The following is a 14,973-nucleotide window of genomic DNA, read 5'->3' on the forward strand; positions in this document are numbered from 1 at the left end:
TTATTATTATTTTTTAATGATAAATGTAAGTCCTTAAAGTATAATAATATTTTACATAATTTCAACTAATAATTATTTATATTGTTTAAACAATAATTATAGTAACATTTATGTAAACAATTCTTAAGAAGATTTAAATAGATACAGCTTAATTTTCAAGAAATTTGACGAAAAACCCGGCCCGGCTGTCCCCCATTGTTGATGATTAAATGTCTAAAAATATATCAATTGATATTTTCATAAATATCTATTGATATTTAAAAAAAAAAAAAATTCAATTAAAATTGCAAAAACAGTTTAAACAGATAACGTTAAAAACAGTTTTTATTGTTTAAACAATATAAAAAGTAATTTTCTGAAATCGGGATGTTTCTGATTTTGAATAACATTAATTAGGAAGTAAGCGGCAGTTGCTGCACCTACGGTGGAAAAATTACAGCATATGAAAGTCGATACAAACAATTTTGCTTCTAAGCATTCAACAAATCATAGACTTAACCAATTTGCGGAAATATATGCAGTAGATGGTAGGTTTGCTCTATAAGTTTGTGTCATAACAAAATAAACATAAACAAGTGAAAACAAACAATTGACTGAGTTAATTGTTGAAATACCATGTATAGGCAGTGTTGATAACTCACATTCATACATATCTGACATATTTAACTGATATTCTCATATAATGCGCAAGTGTTGATGCGCAATCGTTTGTTTTTTTGACGTCACGTAAATAACAAAAGATATTCACTTTGATATTCCTATATTAATACATACTATAAAATTTGCACCTAATTAACGCCCTCGTGGGTAAACAGTGATGTTTACAAAAAAATGTTTCAAACAAGGGTTTTTTATTTTTTTATAAGCAACATTTTTTACATTTAAACTTTTGTTCTATCTCTAACGGTTTACAAGATGGATCCTACGGACCCAAGACCCAATTGACCTATGATGCTCATTTACGAACTTGACCTGACTTTTTACGTCCTGAGTACGCTGTAAAAATTTCAGATCGATATCTTTTTTCGTTTTTGAGTTATCGTGACCACAGACGGACGGACGGACGGACAACCGGAAATGGATTAATTAGGTGATTCTATGAACACCTATACCAAAATTTTGTTCGTAGCATCAATATTTTTAAGCGTTACAAACTTGGGACGAAACTTAATATACTATGTATATTTCATATATACATGGTATAAAAACTTGGGCGAAACTTAATATACTATGTATATTTCATATATACATGGTATAAAACTTGGGACGAAACTTAATATACTATGTATATTTCATATATACATGGTATAAAAATTTCAAAAATTACTTTGCTTAAAAATAATTCATGAAACATGGATTATGTCATATAAATAAATTTATGGTGGATAAGCAAAGTACATTCCACAGTTCCATCTTTACAATTGAATACTGCTAGTATGTTTATGACACTTATCCTCGTTAAAAATCAAAATGACGACTTTCTTATACCATGCATATATATAATTGTATACAGGGCCGGATTTAAATTTCTGCGGCCCTGGGGCACTGAAGAAAATGCCGCCCTATGACTGAAATTTTATTTTAATAGTTTTGATATCTTATTTAAAAAAAATTAGGATAACTAATTAATTGCAGAAAATTTATTATGTATTACATATTATTTATTACTGTTCTTTTAAATTTAAATTAATTAGTGTTATTGGATAATTCTCCAATTTTAGGAAAATTCATTGATCAATTAAAGTTTCTGTTATCAAAAAGACATAGATAATTTGAAAATATTTTTAATTCTTCAAAAAAACTATATTTCTGGAATTTATCAATTCCAGAAAATAAAAATATCAAATTTTATTTTTGCAAACCTTTATGGAAATAAATTAATTAAACTATTTTAATTGTTTTCACTTAAATTTCCTATATTATAATATACAAAATTTTGATTTGATACATAATGCATAAATTATATTTCTTGAAAAATAAAATGTTTATTTAAAAGAATTATTTAATTATATATTGTATAGAAAACATTTTCTCACTTTCCAAATTTTGCCGCCCTAGAAAATTTGCCGCCCTGGGCACTAGCCCCGACTGCCCCTAGTGTAAATCCACCACTGATTGTATAGTATGTATTATATGGGAATATCAGTTATGTATGTGTGACATGTATGTATGTATAATGTGAGTCATCAACACTGTCTATGCATGGTATTTCAACAATTTACTCAGTCAATTGTTTGTTTTTACTTGTTATTATTTAAAAAATCTAAAAATGTCTCCACATAAATTTCATAAGCATAGATATACATATGTATATAACATACATATATCTATGTTCATAAGTTATGCAACTAGTTTCTACTTTAAATGACTTTTCAAATATAACCGTCGCTCCCGTACTAATGTATTTGTTGTTCAGTAACTTTCTCACGATATTCATAAATATTATTGACAAAATTTTGCTCCGGTTTAGACTTTTTCAAAGCATCGTTAAGAGTTTCATATAAAAATAACACGAAAACAAATTTTAAAGTAAATAACAAATAGTAAGGTAAATTAAGTCGGAAAGAAAGTTAATTTAAGCCAGGAGAACAAATTAATCATCATTTTAGCTCAAAATTGTCATCTAGTATTTATTTTTGGTCGCTGAATACGAATATGATGTCAGGTAACACAGATTCTATCACATAGGTACTATGGAAACCGTCCCATTTTTGTTGGGAAATTTCACTTGTTGGCAAAAAAAATTCAAACTAAGCATTTATCATCGATATTGTATATCTAGGGGATATTTTTGGTTGCTGATTCTATCATGTATTCCGAAATATATGTATTTTTCTCTCCCTTATTTTACACGTTATCAATTATTTTATCCGCATCGAAATTGGTTGGACAATATTATATCGAACAAACTGCCATTCGAATGTTGTCACATATTTCAATCAATATGTATCTTAATTTTATACCATATATTTATAAAATATATCAAATATCACGATATTCGAAATAAAATTGTATATTAAAAAATTTTATTTAAAAAATATAAAAAAATTTACATTAAAATATACACTTACATTTCGCAAAATATATATATTGCAACGCAACCATTTTTTAATTTTTGTAACTGTTATTGTAATTTGTTGGTAATGTTTCACATATTTACTTTTAACTTTGTAAAAAATATTTGTAATGTGTTATATGAATAAATTTAGCAAGTGGCGATGGTTGCATTGCAATTGAAATACCGATATTTAGCGAAATGTAAGTCTTTTGTATGTTTTTATACCATGTATATATGAAATATACATAGTATATTAAGTTTAGTCCCAAGTTTGTAACGCTAAAAATAAGAATGGTATGAATAAGTTTTTGGTTTATGTGTTCATAAAATCATCTAATTAGTTAAGACAACATAATATATTTATTTTAATATATTTTCTTAAGATATATATTTATTTTAACTGTGTTTGACATTATCGGGGTTCAAATAAGTTCTTTCGGCTAAAAACTTTTTTCGGCCACCATTTAGAATTACATATTTTTTATGTCCAAATTCGAATTCAGCGACCCTAAAAGCCCTCAGAATAGTATTTTTCACACTCAGTTATTTTTTTTTAACGTTTCGGTAACTATGGGCCATAAAAATCGAATTCCTGAAAATCAGTCGTGTTAGCTCAAAATCAGTTAATTACAAAAAAAAAAGCAAAAATTAGTCAGTTTACCCTGATTTTGCATTTCATCAATTATAAAAATTCATTTTTGCGCAGTAGCTCTATATTTTTAAATACAGTAGACCCGCGGTAATTCGGACCCTGTCTAATCCGGCACACCTTGTAATCCGACATAAATATAACGGTAATTACAATGCAGATTTATTATAAATACATGAATTCTTCGTGGCTGAAATTAGAAAATGATTGAAATCTTATCACTTTGATATGTAATTTGTCGGATTACAAGGTATTCTTTTTCAAAAAGTTCCGGATTACAAGGAGATTTGTGGCAGTACTCTATAGTCCGACAAATTCGATAATTCGACATTACCTTGCAAAACGTTAGTCGGATTATCGCGGGTCCACTGTATTTTGAAAAATTAAAATTAGTTAAGGATGTATGAGCGAGAGCGTGGGGGAATAGTGAATTATAGAGAGAAGGGATAGGCTTATAGTATTGCGGGGTGAGGTAACGGAAAGTACCATTGACGTCTAGTTTACATTTGGCAACACAGCTTTTTGGTTAGTTTTACCGGTAATATTTGAATGTGTTTATAATATAATAATGTAAATATGTAAATTTTTTTTTAAAAATTTAAAAAACCGTCATGCCTGTCCTTTTTTATTTAATTTATATCATTGACAATTCGTCAATTTATAAAAAAATTATTTTTAATTATGGAAATATCAACATAAATGTCACCAAGTTTTGTCATGTGTCACGTTATTTTTATTTTTAAATCTCAAAGTGTGGTTATATTTACATCCGAGTTTAATAGCTCCGTATAGTTAGCAGATAAAATTGTTATTTTTCACTCAAACTATTTCGATTCATTTGGGAATCGTTTGGGAGGAATTGGGAATATAATTTTAGAATTTGGGAATTATTAGTTTTCCTGTAATTAATGATTCTTTTTTCAGCGTATAGTTAGCAGGTAGGAAATTAAATCCACTTAATTTTTATGTTATTCGAAAGGAAATCATTTGGGAATTACGATAAACACGGTTTCAGAGTTTGGGAATGTATAATTAATTAATAACACCTATTTTTTAGTTGATTGATAGGTTATGTTAATTAACCATACACCTGAACCATTAATTGTTATATAGCAGTATGGCGCCAATATTCAAATATTACTGAATAATTTATTTTATAATTTATGTAAATGTTAAGTTTTATTTTTCATTAAAACTATTCTTATTCAATTGGGAATCGTTCGGGAAGATTTAAGAACATAATTTTATTATTTAGGACTGATTAGTTTTCATGTAACTAATTACTTTTTCAAAGCGTATACTTAGAAGGTAAAAAATTAAATTTTCGCCATTTTTACGTTATTTGATAATAATTTACATGGGGACTAATCTAATTAATTTGGGAATCACATTAAATCTTCACAAACGATTCCTGATCTTTGAAAATTTCCCGATTAAATAAAATTAGTTTTAATGTCAAATAAACATTTACTTACATAAATTAAAAAACAAAATTATTGTAAATGAAGTAACATTTGAATATCGCGGTATCAATAATGTTGTATATAAAGCTTTTACTCACCTTTTTCTAATAAACTTATTTTCTTAAACTTACTTACCTATGAATAATTGTTATTTCATAAAAATAAGAAAAAAAGTAATTATGTTAGTCCCACCTTCCTACTTATGTCATAAATCAATCTTATGTCAAGGGATGGGAATTAAAATAACATAAAATATACTCTCTTACTTAATTAATAAAAAAAATATCGGGGCAAAGCTAGATACGAACCGACGTGCTTTGTAACCGGAGACGACTGAGCTAGCCGCTACTCCACTTTGGACATATTAAGTTGATCAATAATGTACTATATATAACTTTTACTCAACTTTTTACTATAAATTTATTTTCTTAAACTTAGTATTTATTTCCTTTTACTGACCTTTTTTCATTTAAGGTAGTTCCTCCGCGACCGTCCAGTCAAAAAGTTTTGGACTAATACTATCATTCAGTGCATTAACTGTGCTATGACTATTATACATATACCATATATTATTTTCACAAGACTGTAGTTCCTCACTACTGTTTCTAGTATACATATAAACACACACACTATGACATATGCCTTTAACATTAGTCTTCATATCTTTTCCACAAAAATTATCGCTAAAACGAGTTATTTATTTAAGTTTTTTATCGAAACTATATGGTAAATAATTTTTATTTTTATTTATATATTTTCTAAATATAGTATTCTACATTATATTAGTTTTTCATAGAGATGGTGGACGTCATTCATTGGTAAATAAATATAATATTTGTAAATTTGTGTATTTTTATACACTTCTCCCATGTACACGTACAAATTGCGTCACTTTTAATTGCTAATATCTCATGTATGGCATGGTAAATTATCTTCTAATTTTAACAGCAAGTGTATTATGAATTAAATATTTTATATTCTGAGTTTTGAGAAATTCTTGGAATATCACTTTCGTGTAGGTACTACCTTAACTCATATTAAACTTACCCATTATGAATTTCTTTTTACTTACCTTTTTTTCAATAAACTTACCTATAAATGAATAATTGTAGTAATATTTTGTTAAAAATATAGGTTCTGTTTGATATTCCTGAAATCGATGTAAAGCATAAAAGATAAACGTAGGTATAATATTGAATAATAATAATTAAACCAGAAAAATTGATAAAAACAATATTTTATTATATATATTTATTTGTACATTCCTTGTAGAAATAAATCTGTTCTGGAAGTCAGAATATTTAATTTGAAATTCAGAAAAAGAATATGTAAAGTAAAACTATCTCTGAAAATATCAAATAAATTATTAATCAATCATTTAATGACAGTAAATGGTAATTGATTGAGATTCTTTCGGAAGAAATATTCTGAATTCCAGAACAGATTTATAATGCACAAGGGATATTTCACCCAAAATAAATATGAATGAATAATAATGGTTATTTTAAACAGTATAAAATTATTTTTCGGGATAACGTTTTCATTTTTTCTAAATTTTCAATAATTTTATCCTGAATTTTTTTTAACAGTTTTCTTTGTTAAATTTTATTTTGAATTTCCTTAGTGGAAAAAATATTTGAAAAAAAGATAAGTCTTAGGAAACTCTGAAACTTTAAAAAAATATTAAGAACTCTGAATTAGACTAGTACGAAAACGTTGAGAAATTCAAAGTTCCTAAGACTTTTTCAGAATTTCTTATTCTTTCGTCAAATATTTTTTCCACCAGGGTTTGTTGAACATGTTCTCCAAATATAAATATTTAAAAAAATTGATGAATAATTTTATAACATTTTGCAATAAAAGCATTAATTAAATAACGGCGATGTTATTTTTTTACAAATTTATTTCTACTTTTTATCGATTGTGAATACGTTTATGTGAAACTAAATTACTTTTCACATTAAACGTTTTATTACAAAAATCACATGAAAATGGCTTTTCTCCGCTGTGAATACGTTTATGTATAACTAAATTACTTTTCTCATTAAATGTTTTATTACAAATATCACATGAAAATGGCTTTTCTCCGCTGTGAATACGTTTATGTTTAACTAAATGACTTTTATCAGTAAATGTTTTATTACAAACATCACATGAGAATGGCTTTTCTCCGCTGTGGATACGTTTATGTTTAACTAAATTACTTTTCACATTAAATATTTTATTACAAACATCACATGAAAATGGTTTCTCTCCGGTGTGAATACGTTTATGTCTAACTAAATGATGTTGTCGAGTAAATGTTTTATTACAACTTTCACATGAAAATGGCTTTTCTCCGCTGTGAATACGTTTATGTTTAACTAAATCACTTTTATCAGTAAATGTTTTATTACAACTTTCACATGAAAATGGTTTCTCTCCGCTGTGAATACGTTTATGTTTAACTAAATTACTTTTCTGATAAAATGTTTTATTACAAACATCACATGAAAATGGCTTTTCTCCGCTGTGAATACGTTTATGTTTAACTAAATCACTTTTATCAGTAAATGTTTTATTACAACTTTCACATGAAAATGGTTTCTCTCCGCTGTGAATACGTTTATGTTTAACTAAATTACTTTTCTGATAAAATGTTTTATTACAAACATCACATGAAAATGGCTTTTCTCCGCTGTGAATACGTTTATGTTTAACTAAATCACTTTTATCAGTAAATGTTTTATTACAACTTTCACATGAAAATGGTTTCTCTCCGGTGTGAATACGTTTATGTCTAACTAAATGATGTTGTCGAGTAAATGTTTTATTACAACTTTCACATGAAAATGGCTTTTCTCCGCTGTGAATACGTTTATGTTTAACTAAATCACTTTTATCAGTAAATGTTTTATTACAAACATCACATGAGAATGGTTTCTCTCCGGTGTGAATACGTTTATGTTTAACTAAATCACTTTTATCAGTAAATGTTTTATTACTACTTTCACATGAAAATGGTTTCTCTCCGGTGTGAATACGTTTATGTTTAACTAAATTACTTTTCTGATAAAATGTTTTATTACAAACATCACATGAAAATGGCTTTTCTCCGCTGTGAATACGTTTATGTTTAACTAAATCACTTTTATCAGTAAATGTTTTATTACAACTTTCACATGAAAATGGTTTCTCTCCGCTGTGAATACGTTTATGTCTAACTAAATCACCTTTCTGAGTAAATCTTTTATTACAAACATCACATGAAAATGGTTTCTCTCCACTATGAATCTTTTTATGTAAAACTAAATGATGTTGTCGAGTAAATGTTTTATTACAACTTTCACATGAAAATGGTTTTTCTCCGGTGTGAATACGTTTATGTTTAACTAAATTACTTTTCTCATTAAATGTTTTATTACAAATATCACATACAAATGGTTTTTCTTCTAAATCAGTTTCATCTAATATTTTATCTTTAATAATTAGTTCTGTATGTAATTCTTTTTCAAGTTTAATATTTTCATAATTAATTGTGTACAATTGTTTATCATTTTCATCACTAACAGGTTTATGTTTTACACTCACAACACTATCACTATCATTGCTGCCTTCTTCTTTTATTTTAATGTGTCCACCTTCCATTAAAATAGTTTCATCTAATATTTCATTTTTAATAATTAGTTCTGTATGTAATTCTTTTTCAACTTTAATATTATCTTTATTAATAAACAAATAATTATTTGTATCAACAAATGAATTATTTGCCATTTTGTTTAATATTTAATATTATTATCACGAAAATTTATTTATGATAAATTATAATGACAGCTGAATAGACTATAAACCGACTGATTGACATTTCCATGAAGGTTATAAAGAAGGAGAAAGATCGCTATGTACTAACTACTAAAGAGCTCCGTATTCGCTTCGTGCGTGAATTTCGTTTCCATGACAACGATACACTACTTTAATTATAGAATTGTATGGATGCATATATAATTGTATGGATTGCATTGAAAACTTATATTTAAAATTTAATATTCTTGTTTCACAAATTTAAATAAATAATTATGATAATTTACATTTGAAAAATAATATTTGTACAATTTGATTTCTTATTTTCACAATTTTTAATGCATTAAGTTTAATTAATTAGTGTTTTTCAATCATTTTAATTTGACAGTTTCTATATCATTAACATGTAAAGAATTGCAAATTAGTCATAACAGCCTCCTTTATCTCCAAAATTTTTCACTTAAAGCGCTGGCATCGATTTTATTATCCCTACCATGACTACGCACACAACGAATACTTAGCAGATAAAATTGTTATTTTTCACTCAAACTATTTCCATTCATTTGGGAATCGTTTGGGAGGATTTGGGAATATAATTTTAGAATTTGGGAATTATTAGTTTTCCTGTAATTAATGATTCTTTTTTCAGCGTATAGTTAGCAGGTAGGAAATTAAATCCACTTAATTTTTATGTTATTCGAAAGGAAATCATTTGGGAATTACGATAAACACGGTTTCAGAGTTTGGGAATGTATAATTAATTAATTACACCTATTTTTTAGTTGATTGATAGGTTATGTTAATTAACCGTGCACCAATTGAGCTCCGTATAGTTAGCAGATAAAATTGTTATTTTTCACTCAAACTATTTCCATTCATTTGGGAATCGTTTGGGAGGATTTGGGAATATAATTTTAGAATTTGGGAATTATTAGTTTTCCTGTAATTAATGATTCTTTTTTCAGCGTATAGTTAGCAGATAGGAAATTAAATCCACTTAATTTTTATGTTATTCGAAAGGAAATCATTTGGGAATTACGATAAACACGGTTTCAGAGTTTGGGAATGTATAATTAATTAATTACACCTATTTTTTAGTTGATTGATAGGTTATGTTAATTAACCGTACACCTGAACCATTAATTGTTATATAGCAGTATGGCGCCAATATTCAAATATTACTGAATAATTTATTTTATAATTTATGTAAATGTTAAGTTTTATTTTGCCTTAAAACTGTTCTTATTCAATTGGAAATCGTTTGGGAAGATTTAGGAATATATTTTTATTATTTAGGACTGATTAGTTTTCATTTAATTAATTAGTTCTTCAAAGCGTATACTTAGAAGGTAAAAAATTAAATTTTCGCCATTTTTACGTTATTTGATAATAGTTTACATGGAGACTAATCTAATTAATTTGGGAATCACATTAAACACGGTTTCATCATTTGGGACACTAAAATTATTTAATTAAATACATTTATTTTTTAGTTGATTTTTGTGGTTATATTAATGGCGGCAATATTCAAATGTTACTTCATTTGAAAATACGATATATTATCACTACATTGGCATAGATAATATATGGTGTTTAATGCATTCCCGTTTTTAATTGATATAATTTCGCAAACTCAAGTACGCCTGATCATATAAAGAGTTTCAATTTTCTTCATATAAAGAGTTTCAATTTTCATCATATAAAGAGAAATAGAAAACTTGGCTCGCTTATACATAAGTATTATTGAAATACTAAGCTTTATCAAGCCTACAATTGACTGCTTATTGAATCCAAGTGGCAATTTTCCATCGTTAATGGGTAGCGGTTCTGGCGACAGATTGGTGCAATGGTGTCATGGAGTACCTGGTTTTGTATCCTTGTGAACCCTTCAACGGCCAAGTCCCACAACATTAACTATAATAATAAAGAAATCGCAGTAAGGAACCTTAGACTTGGAACGACTTCGTCTAGATTTCATTACTTTTTAGAGATAAACAAGCAGCTCCATCGAGATTTGGCTAGTTTTTAACAGAATATTTTTGGTGGAATAAATTTTATTTATATTATGTAATAGGAGAACATGATTTTTTTTCCACCTCCTGACAGAGTACTAAATAGTTAATTAATTGATAATATTGTTCTGAAAGAAAAATTAGGATAGGAAAATTAAAAAAATAAAACAAAATTTAAAATATCTAACGATTTTTATTTATTTATAACAAAAGTAAATGTTTTAAATTTTCATGGAAAAGGTTTTTCACCAGTATGAGTTCGTTCATGATGAATTAAACTGTTTTTTTGTGTAAATGTTTTATGACACAGTTCACAGGAAAATGGTTTTTTCCCAGTATGAGTTCGTTTATGTCGAATTAAATGACTGGTCTGTGCAAATGTTTTATCACACATGTCACATGAAAAAGGTTTTTCACCTGTATGAATTCGTTTATGGATAGTTAAATGACTGTTCACCGTAAATGTTTTATCACAAATTTCACATGAATAAGGTTTTTCGCCTGTATGAATTCGTTCATGTACAATTAAATCTTGTTTTCTATTAAATGATTTATCACACAATTCACATGAAAATGGTTTTTCACCTGTATGAGTTCGTTTATGTTCAATTAAAGAAGAATTCTGCATAAATGATTTATCACACATGTCACATGAAAAAGGTTTTTCACCTGTATGAATTCCTTTATGTTGAACTAAGTTGCTTTTATAATTAAATGTTTTATCACACATTTCACATGGAAAAAGTTTTTCTCCTGTATGAGTTCGTTCATGTCGAATTAAATCGATTTTTCTATTAAATGATTTATCACACATTTCACATGAAAAAGGTTTTTCCCCAGTATGAATTCGTTCATGCCGAATAAAATCGCTTTTTCTTTTAAATGATTTATCACACACTTCATATGAAAATGGTTTTTCACCTGTATGAATTCGTTTATGTTGAATTAAATAAGAATCCCGCGTAAATGTTTTATCACACATTTCACATGAATAAGGTTTTTCACCTGTATGAATTCGTTCATGATGAATTAAACTGTTTTTTCTATTAAATGATTTATCACACAGTTCACATGAAAAACGTTTTTTATCAGTATGAGTTCGTTTATGGCTAGTTAAATGGTGTTTTTTATTAAAAGTTTTATCACACACTTCACATGTTAAAGATGTTTCTTCATTTTCAATATTATGAAATTCTAAATCATTTCCATCAAATATTTCATCTTTAATAATTAATTCAGTATTTAATTGTTGTTCAAGTTTAATTCGTTCATTCTCCATTTTAATATCAGTTTCTTCAAGTATTCCTTCTTCTTTAATTCCTTCTTGTCCACCTTTGAATGGTTCTTTATAATCTATTGAATCACTTTCACTCACATCAAATATTTCATTTTTAATAATCACTTCTGTATTTAATTCACTTAATTTGTTTCTATTTATTTGTTCTTCACTGATAAATAAATCAGTATTTTCGTTTTGAAATGACTTACTCGCCATTTTGTTTATATTAATATAGTTTTAATGTCAAATAAACATTTACATAAATTAAAAAACAAAATTATTGTAAATGAAGTAACATTTGAATATTGCCGCCATTAATATAACCACAAAAAATCAACTAAAAAATAAATGTAATTAATAAATTAATTATACTTTCCCAAATGATGAAACCGTGTTTAATGTGATTCCCAAATTAATATGATTAGTCTCCATGCAAATTATTATCAAATAACGTAAAAATGGTGAAAATTTAATTTTTTACCTTCTAAGTATACGCTTGGAAGAACTAATTAATTAAATGAAAACTAATCAGTCCTAAATAATAAAAATATATTCCTAAATATTCCCAAACGATTCCCAATTGAATAAGAACAGTTTTAAGGGAAAATAAAACTTAACATTTATATAAATTAAAAAAACAAAATTATTGTAAATGAAGTAACATTTGAATATTGCCGCCATTAATATAACCACAAAAAATCAACTAAAAAATAAATGTATTTAATTAAATAATTTTAGTGTCCCAAATGATGAAACCGTGTTTAATGTGATTCCCAAATTAATTAGATTAGTCTCCATGTAAATTATTATCAAATAACGTAAAAATGGTGAAAATTTAATTTTTTACCTTCTAAGTATACGCTTTGAAGAACTAATTAATTAAATGAAAACTAATCAGTCCTAAATAATAAAAATATATTCCTAAATCTTCCCAAACGATTTCCAATTGAATAAGAACAGTTTTAAGGCAAAATAAAACTTAACATTTACATAAATTATAAAATAAATTATTCAGTAATATTTGAATATTGGCGCCATACTGCTATATAACAATTAATGGTTCAGGTGTACGGTTAATTAACATAACCTATCAATCAACTAAAAAATAGGTGTAATTAATTAATTATACATTCCCAAACTCTGAAACCGTGTTTATCGTAATTCCCAAATGATTTCCTTTCGAATAACATAAAAATTAAGTGGATTTAATTTCCTACCTGCTAACTATACGCTGAAAAAAGAATCATTAATTACAGGAAAACTAATAATTCCCAAATTCTAAAATTATATTCCCAAATCCTCCCAAACGATTCCCAAATGAATGGAAATAGTTTGAGTGAAAAATAACAATTTTATCTGCTAAGTATACGGAGCTCAATAAAAGTGGTGAAATTATGGCTGTACATGTTAAAAGTGTTTATAATGTTTGTTTCAATTCAAGAGAGAAGGGTTCACTATGTTATTATGGTAGTTTTTATACCATGTATATATGAAATATACATAGTATATTAAGTTTCGTCTCAAGTTTGTAACGCTTAAAAATATTGATGCTACGAAAAAAATTTTGGTATAGGTGTTCATAGAATCACCTAATTAATCCATTTCCGGTTGTCCGTCCGTCCGCCCGTCTGTGGACACAATAACTCAAAAAAGAAAAAAGATATCGAGCTGAAATTTTTACAGCGTACTCAGGACGTAAAAAGTGAGGTAAAGTTCGTAAATGAGCATCATAGGTCAATTGGGTCTTGGGTCCGTAGGACCCATCTTGCAAACCGTTAGGGATAGAACAAAAGTTTAAATGTAAAAAATGTTCCTTATCAAAAATTGAACAACTTTTGTTTGAAACATTTTTTCGTAAACATCAGTGTTTACCCGTGAGGGCGCCAATTAGGCGGAAATTTTATAATACAGTAGAATCTCGATAAGTTAAACCTCGGTAACATAAAAACCTTAGTTACTTCAAAAAATACTACGTTCCCTTCCCATCAGAGCCCAAAACCTCTATAGCTTAAAATACGCAACCTCTATAACTTAAATAAATAATTTCTGTTAGGCCCTCAGTAACTAAAAGAAATGTTTCCACAACCTCTATAACATAAAATTGTGTGAATGAGTCATTTTGAAAGAGTGTCAAAACAACTGTACGATCATTTATAGAGCAGTGTAGCAACATAGAAGATAATGTATTCTCCTCTCTATTTGTCATTGAAAATCAAATCGATTTATAAACAGTGAATTTTTTAAAACAAAAGAAAATCACAGATTTTTATAAGTAGACTAAACCTTTAGTTGTTGTTTTATTTTTATGTAATGTAAGTAATGTGAATAAATATGATTACATATGTATTTAATTTTCAGTATTTTATTGAACCCATCCTTCTGATGCATTCAATAACATAGACCCTTGATAACTAAAAACCTCTATAACTTAAAATATTTTTTGTTTCCCTTGGACTTTAACTTATCGAGATTCTACTGTATGTGTACAAACTATACACTAAATGTCGGTCGGTAATGCAGAAACCTATAAAGTCATTTACACATGTACTATACTTGATTATCAGTTATGTCTGTGTCACATGTTTGTATATGTTACATAGAATATATAACCTTACGGAATATGTAATGTGATAAAGAAATCAACACTGGCTATGCATGGTATTTCAACAATTAACTCAGTCAATTGTTTGTTTTCACTTGTCACTTTTTATTTTTAAGTTCTGTACATGTGA

At 27.1% G+C, this 14,973-nt stretch overlaps 1 protein-coding gene across 1 annotated transcript; it reads right to left on the bottom strand.

The window, feature by feature from the left end:
• Positions 1–8,005: 8,005 nt before the first annotated feature.
• Positions 8,006–11,785, bottom strand: LOC123301325 (gastrula zinc finger protein XlCGF71.1-like; the record flags this gene model as incomplete). Its single annotated transcript, XM_044884063.1, has 3 exons — positions 11,212–11,785; positions 8,720–8,811; positions 8,006–8,086 (listed from the first exon to the last, which is right to left on the bottom strand). Coding segments are annotated over exons 1-3 (738 nt in total), but the record flags the coding sequence as incomplete, so codon positions are not given.
• Between the last annotated feature and the right edge of the window lie 3,188 nt (positions 11,786–14,973).

Source organism: Chrysoperla carnea, chromosome 5, assembly GCF_905475395.1.
Source record: "Chrysoperla carnea chromosome 5, inChrCarn1.1, whole genome shotgun sequence".
Lineage (NCBI taxonomy): Eukaryota > Metazoa > Arthropoda > Insecta > Neuroptera > Chrysopidae > Chrysoperla > Chrysoperla carnea.